Source organism: Bison bison, unplaced genomic scaffold (genome assembly GCF_000754665.1).
Source record: "Bison bison bison isolate TAMUID 2011002044 unplaced genomic scaffold, Bison_UMD1.0 scf7180017864063, whole genome shotgun sequence".
NCBI lineage: Eukaryota > Metazoa > Chordata > Mammalia > Artiodactyla > Bovidae > Bison > Bison bison.
This window is the reverse complement of record NW_011494635.1, coordinates 2,426,278-2,432,952: the sequence shown is the minus strand read 5'-3', so window position 1 is coordinate 2,432,952 and position 6,675 is coordinate 2,426,278. Positions and strand designations below refer to the sequence as shown.

General features: G+C 52.3%; 1 protein-coding gene across 1 annotated transcript in view; it reads right to left on the bottom strand.

Moving 5' to 3' along the window:
• Window positions 1–1,063: 1,063 nt before the first annotated feature.
• Window positions 1,064–6,675, bottom strand: part of PAX1 (paired box 1) — a 9,198-nt gene continuing 3,586 nt past the window's right edge. Inside the window, exons 5-6 of the mRNA XM_010836338.1 lie at window positions 6,571–6,675; window positions 1,064–1,440 (exon numbers count right to left, since the gene is read on the bottom strand). Coding sequence (XP_010834640.1) covers window positions 1,349–1,440; window positions 6,571–6,675 — 197 coding nt within the window. The 3' untranslated portion in view covers window positions 1,064–1,348. The remainder of the gene's footprint in view (window positions 1,441–6,570) is intronic.

Here is a 6,675-nt window from a genome sequence, read left to right as displayed (position 1 = left end):
CACAATACTCCAGGCTGGACACAGACTGGCTTGCCCTTACAAAGCAGACTTTTAGATGCCTTCCTTTATTCAAAGGTAGCCATGGTTAACAGGTGATGTCAGACTCTCACCAGTGACATTTTTCTGACCACAAAGATTGCAATTTTATGTCCAGGGTCCTGCCTCCAGAGTGCCTGAACTTGGAAGCAGTGAACAGAGCTTGTGTTCTGCTCTAGAGGACACTTTCTGGGTTTTTCCAACCCCATCCCTTTGCAAATCAGAAGTCAGATTGCACCTTTGTACCCAGAAGCAGTTTGTGGTTTAAATTAACAAATGGGCTGACTCCTGAATACAAAAATAAAAAACAAAAAAACAAAAACAAAAACAGTGCAGACATGTCTACCATGTGCTGGACTCCCTCCTGTTGGGTGTGGAGGAGTGGGAGGGGACACTTCCAGGGTAGGAATGGTTTTCTAACCACAGAAAACACCAGTGGCCGCAGGTGCCCCCCTGCCCTCAACCTTATTTGGGGTGACATCACCTCAGAGGAAGCAAAGAGAAACCCAGTCCTTAGGCACTGAGAAGATATCCAGACAAGAATACTTCCAGATAATGTCCTTGGGGGAGGGAGGAGAAGGGACAGTTCACCGAGGCTTTGTTTGGGTTCATTGTGATAAAATGTGAAATAAATGCTGCAGCTTCTCCAATTCCCAGGTTCGAGCCCCCGCCTCGAGTAGGCATGGGGGCCCCTGAGAGGTGGGGGCTAAAGACCAAAGGATCTGTCCTATTCACCTGTCCAGCGGGTGGTTGGGGTGGGGGGAGGGGAGCTCTTGGCAAGATGATAGGGCTGGGGGAGCAGGGCCAACGAAGAGAGGCGGAGTAGTGACTAAAGGCCCAGGAGACGAGGTGGCCGATGGGGCCGGACACAGGAAAAAGGGACCACGTAGACGGGGAAGACGCAGGGAGAAAAGGAGACGAGAGAGAGGAACATAAAGAGGGCGAAGGTGAGGGAAGAAAGGAGGGTCGATAGGAAGAATAGAAAAGGGAGGGAGAAAGGAGGCGCGGGAGAGCAGGCACCAGGGGGGAGGGAGGCAGGGTGCCGATAGGCCTGGGACGAAGTCGAAAAGACGCTGGAGGCCGGCGGGCGAGGGAGGCCACGTCGGTCGAAAGGTCGAGACGAGGATGTAACACTCGGGAGCCTAAGTTCAGAGAAGCCGAAACCCCGGGAGAATGGAGGACGCGCGGCCTCCGAGCGCGGGGCAGAGCGAGGCCAGGCTGATGGGCACCTCGGCGGCGGCGAATCCTCGGGTGCGCGCTCCGCCGCTGCCTCCGGGCTCGGGCTCGGGCTCGGCTCGCGGAGGCGCAGCCCCTAGGAGGTCGAGGCCGGGATGGGTAGTCCGTGTAAGCTCCCGAGGCCGTCTGGGGCCTTGCCGCCGGGGCTGGGCGGCTTCCGGTCGGCCACTGCGGGAGGAAGCACAGGGCGTGGGGTCACTGTCGGGCGCGGCGCGGAGCAGGAGACCCGCGGACCGCGTGCCCAGCTACGCGGTGGGTAGCGCGGGGTCTCGGGGGGAAGGAGCGGCGCGCGCTCCACAGCCGGGCACTGCAAGGAGGCAACGAGACTGAGCATCCCCTGTGCCCTCGACGGCCACCCGCGGGAGCCCCTCGCCCGCCCAGCCCGGGCCGCGGCTCTCCGCTCAGGGCACTCCGGCAGATGCTCCATAACGCAGACCCCCTGCCCTCCGCGAAATGGCCTGGTCCCCGCGCTGCTCAGGAAAGTGGGCCCGGGGCGCAAGGAAACGCTGCCGAGCGGGACGGCCCCGGCGAGGCGGCTCTCGTATCCCACACGTCGCGGGAAGGGAGCGGGGAGTTGAGATGCTCGCACGCCGCCTCCCAACATTCCCCGCCCCCCAACCCATCCCAGACCCCAGCCGTCACACCGGCTGGAGGGGCTGCCCGCGGCCAGGGCACTATCCTCCAAACAGTGCAGAGCTCGCGATGGGCCGGGGGGAGCGAGTCGGGGCGGGTCACCAAAACGCCCCTCGAGGAAGTCCCGGGAGGCCTGGACCGACGTGGGCGGTGGTTGTGCATGAGGCGGGCGGCAGACCTCGTTCTACCCTCGCGGCCCGGGGACCCAGCTGCGCTCGCCACGGTAGGCACACCGCGTCCTGGGCCGTGGGGCCTCCGGAGTCAGTGACTGTGGTCTTGCCGGATCAGGCGGCATTTTGCTCGTTGCTCTGTTGCTTAGGGTTTTGGGCAGGGACCCAAGTTTTGCTACTGGAAGCCAGAAGAGTGACGCCACTATTGTGCAACCCCTGTTTTTCCTTTTCCCGACGCCCGGCCGCTCGGCTTCTGCACAAGGAGGCACAGGATTGTTTACACCTAAAGACGCCTATTCTCAACTTTCTTTTCCACTCCCCCCCCGCCATGTCTTCCTTTAAAGGGGGGACCTGGGGGCGCCTAAGTTTGGGGTGAAGGGGAGCTCCCCATTATTTACGCCCGCAGCAGCCGTCGCCCGGCGGCAGGCGCACTGCGCCTTTAGCGCGCGGAGCCGGGCCCATACTTCTGCGCGAGGGGCGCGTTCGCGCACCGCTTTGCTCTGAGGTGGCGAAAGGACCTGAAGATCTTTCCAGGACAGAACCCTTGCTTCCCCCTGCCTCTCAGCTCTCTTTCCTAAACACAGTTGCGGCCGCTCAGCCGACTGAGTTTTCAGACTTTTTCATTCCACTCACTACACACACTTGGAGGTGAGGGCCGGTTTAGAAAACATCTCCGGAGTAGGTTTCTCAGCCAAGGGCCGGTTGCCTGAGAGACAAGCGAAAAAAAATGAACTCGTGAAAAACAAACACCCGGGAGGCCAGAGACAGATTGCACTCCACTCTACGGGGGTCGATCCTGCTGAGGTGTTTTTAGCTCTTCCCCGACCAGTCCCTCCCCATAAGACCTCTCCTCCCCTCCGTCCCCACCTCCTGGACCCCGGGCGCCAAGAGCGCGTACGGCGTGCTGGCTTCGCAAGCTCGGGCCGGCGTTAGGCGCGCTGCAAGCTCATTTAATCATAATGGGCAGGATGGGGACAAGCTTTTTTAAAAAATATTGGGACTTCGATTCCAAGGCTACCGGGACCCTGGGGCGGGGCGGGGAGGAGGAGATGTCAAGGGGATTCTGGAAAAGGGTCTCCCAGGTCTGCTGCATCAAAGGAGACGCCGGTTGGCGGCGGTGGCAGGCTCTCAGGCCGATGTCTGCGCCCTAATATTCCTGGCAAAGTTAGCTTTTAGGATCCTTCAAGAACTAATCCGGAGCAGAGATGACTGGGACAAGCGTCGAATTGTCTCTAACAAATACAAAAGACACATTTTCTTTGAGCCTATGCAGTATCTTATAAACGTGATTTCCAAATCTTTAGTCTTTCCAAAAACTGGCTGGGAAGGACCTCAGAGCCGGGAAACTTTGAGTTTCTGCAAACCCTGTAAATACCATTTGTCTAGTGGGGTCTGTCACCTGTCTGGAGAGGGAAGGAGACGGTCTTGTCTGGATAAGGTGGAGGTTCCTACACAGAATGTCGTCGCCCATTCACATGAGATGAAGTGGAACTTTCCTATGCTCACAGCCCTCAAGAATTAACGTTCCCTTTCACCAATGAGAAATGTTAATCACACATTCTTACCTAAATAATAGGGAACCTAGACCCCCAACCCTTTACCAAGATAAAGTTAATCAATTGCAATCCATAATTTGACATCTGAGTAATCTTATCTTAGCATAATAGCTAATGTTCACCTGTACCTGATTTGAAGGACATACTGAAATATATGTATATACATATATAAAATATATATTATTATGTGTATATTGTCCATGTATGGACTAGATGATCAAATGTATTTGTTTTTTACTGAGCATTCATGACTTTCAGCTAAAAAACTGCTTTCTTACTGAAGAAGTTCAATAAATGTTATTCCTACTGTTCTTATGAACTGAACAATGAATGGTAGTAAACTGTTTTCTGGGATAGATTTCTTTGAAGCTAATTTTGTAAGCTATGATTAGAAAATTAAAGGCAGTGATTTGCATTACTTTGTAATTTTTAAAAGGCCACTTGGAGGATGGGGGGCAATTTTTCAAGGTCCGTTTTTTTCTGCCAATGAGAAGAATAAAAATCCATAACCCAAGTCGGTATGTAATTCTCATTATATGTTCCTGTTCAAACGCAAACACTTGTATGTCAGCTAAAGAAATCATTCTTAATGATGGACCTGATTTATTCGATGACCCTTTACCTGGATCTTTAAAGAACTGTCAGGATCAGGAAATTGTTATTAATTTAATAACGAATGTAGCTGATTATTGCTGCAGATTTGGAAAATGGCTGGGATGCTCCATGATAGGAAGTAAAAATAATGGTTACAGGGACAGGAATGCCAGGGTCAATGGCTCTGGGTTTTTTGTTTGTTTGTTTTTGTTTTTCTGGCTGCTCCATGTGGGATCCTTCATGTTTCAATTCTCCAAGCAGGGATTGAACCCATGCCTCCTGCAGTGGAAGCGTGGCATCTTAACCAGGAAAGTCCCGGCGCTGTATTTCTGAAAGGAAGGTATCTTCTAAAGAAAATCAACCATCAATGAGTTCCCCCTTCCACTTCAAATTAACTGGATTTAGCAGCTTCCCCTCTGGACTATTACCTACATTTCATAACTTGTTTCTAATGTAGTGCTTGACATGCTCTGCGACAGAGAGGCTCTGTTAGAAAAGGACCTCATTGTTCTGAAGTTAGTGAATCCTTTTTCTAAGTCTTCCTGCTCCTTGGGGTCACTCCAGAGGAGATCATTTAAATTTTTGGCTACACTTTTCTAAATCAAATGAACTTACTTAAATGTTTAATCTCATTAATGTAATTAATGTAATTTGGAGAAGGAAATGGCAATCCACTCCAGTACTATTGCCTGGAAAATCCCATGGACACAGGAGCCTGGTAGGCTACAGTCCATGGGGTCTCAAAGAGTCTGACACGACTGAGCAAAGGCAATTTTGATTTCTAATTCAGCAGAGAACCTCAGGTGTCAAGAAAACAGTGGACTGGAGTCCAAGGACAAGGCTCTGAGCAAAACATTCCCCTGAGACCCTTCATCTGTCCTTAAAGGGAAAGCTTGGAGGAGTTCTGAGTCTGGACTTTTAAAATTCCCTTTACTTGGATCTTCCTGTAAATGAACAGATGGAATTTATTTAAATTAAATTCAAAACTTAAAGGAGTTCTCATTCTCAATATCTGTAAATTGATATCCCAGAATTTTTGTGCTCCAAGAAAGGTGAAAATATTTTTAAAAAAACTTTTGTTCCTCTGCGTGACTGTTAACAGTGACATCTAGTCTCTGCCCCTTCTCTTTCATGGATTGTGCTATTATGTCTCAATGAAACTATGAAACTACTTGGAAATAAAACTTTTTGCCTGGGTGTCACCAGACACGCCTGTCCTCTACCTATGGATGCCACCTGTCCCCACTTCTGCCTGGGTGAGTATGAGGCAAGTCAGCTGCTAAAGGTCCCTTCGGTCATCTGGAACATCCCTGTGGCCCATGCTGCCCCCAGGTTTGTCTTCAGCCTCCTCTACAGGGAGGCTGGCACACCCCCTCCTGGGGATGACTGCTTCCTTTCTCTAGAGGAGCCGAAGTTGCAATTTTCTGGTGCCCAGAACCTGGAAGAGGCAGCTTCAAAATTGGCAAATCCTGTCATTCTTTTCAGGGTGAGGAAAATGCAGACTCAAGGGCAGGTGTGTTTTTCCCAAGTTGTAGGAAAAACTAGAACCCAAAGATCAGTGTAAGAAGAGGCCCCTCACACTGTTGACTGTCAAATACCTCAAATCTGTTAGCTGGCTTATCAGAGAGCAGATTTATGGAGGAGGGGGAGGGCGAGATGGCAGCGGCAAAAGAGGTAGAAACCCCCAGCCACATTTCCTGCAGAAAAATGGATCCCCAAAACCACCACAGAGTTCAGAGTCTAGCCTGTCTAGCCTTAGAGACTTGTAATTGAAATGCTGTCTCCTTTCCCAAAGGATGTGTTTAAGGAGAGACCAGGGCCTGCTTGGGGGGAAAAAATTTAAAAAAAAAAAAAAAACTCGGACCTGGAGGAAAACATGGGCAGGACATGGAAGAGGCCCAGAGCAGGTCCAACCCACCTGCGGGGCTCAGGTGCCACTGGCAGATCCACAGAAAGTACAGCCCTGCAGGCCACAGGAAGCTGCCCCTGGAGGGTGCCTTCTAGACCTTTCTAGGGACAGAGAAATGACACCCAGAGAGGGGTTCCTTTTTTCCTCCATACAAGTTGGGGAGACAGTCCTAGCTCCTCTCCCAACCTCCTCCTGCCTTTCTAGGGACACAGTTTACACCTGTTTAATCTACTCTAAGAAGTTAGAAGTTAACAGACTGAAAGCATAAACCGAGCGAAGAATCTAGGCCAGTACCCACTCCAGCCTCTCGCTGTCGGTCTCGCTGTCTGTCTCCCCCTCCGTCTCCGTCTGTCTCCCCGCTTTTCTTCCAGGAACCCTTCCTAGCGCTCCTGCTCGCCGCCCTCCTGCCCGCCGCCCGCCCGGCCGCACCCCTCACCTTCTCGGTTGGGATGCTTGAAGGTCACGGCTGCCGCGAGCTCCCCGCCGTGCACGGTGACGCTGGCGCCGGGGGGCGACAGCGGGGGACCCTGCGCCGGCGGCC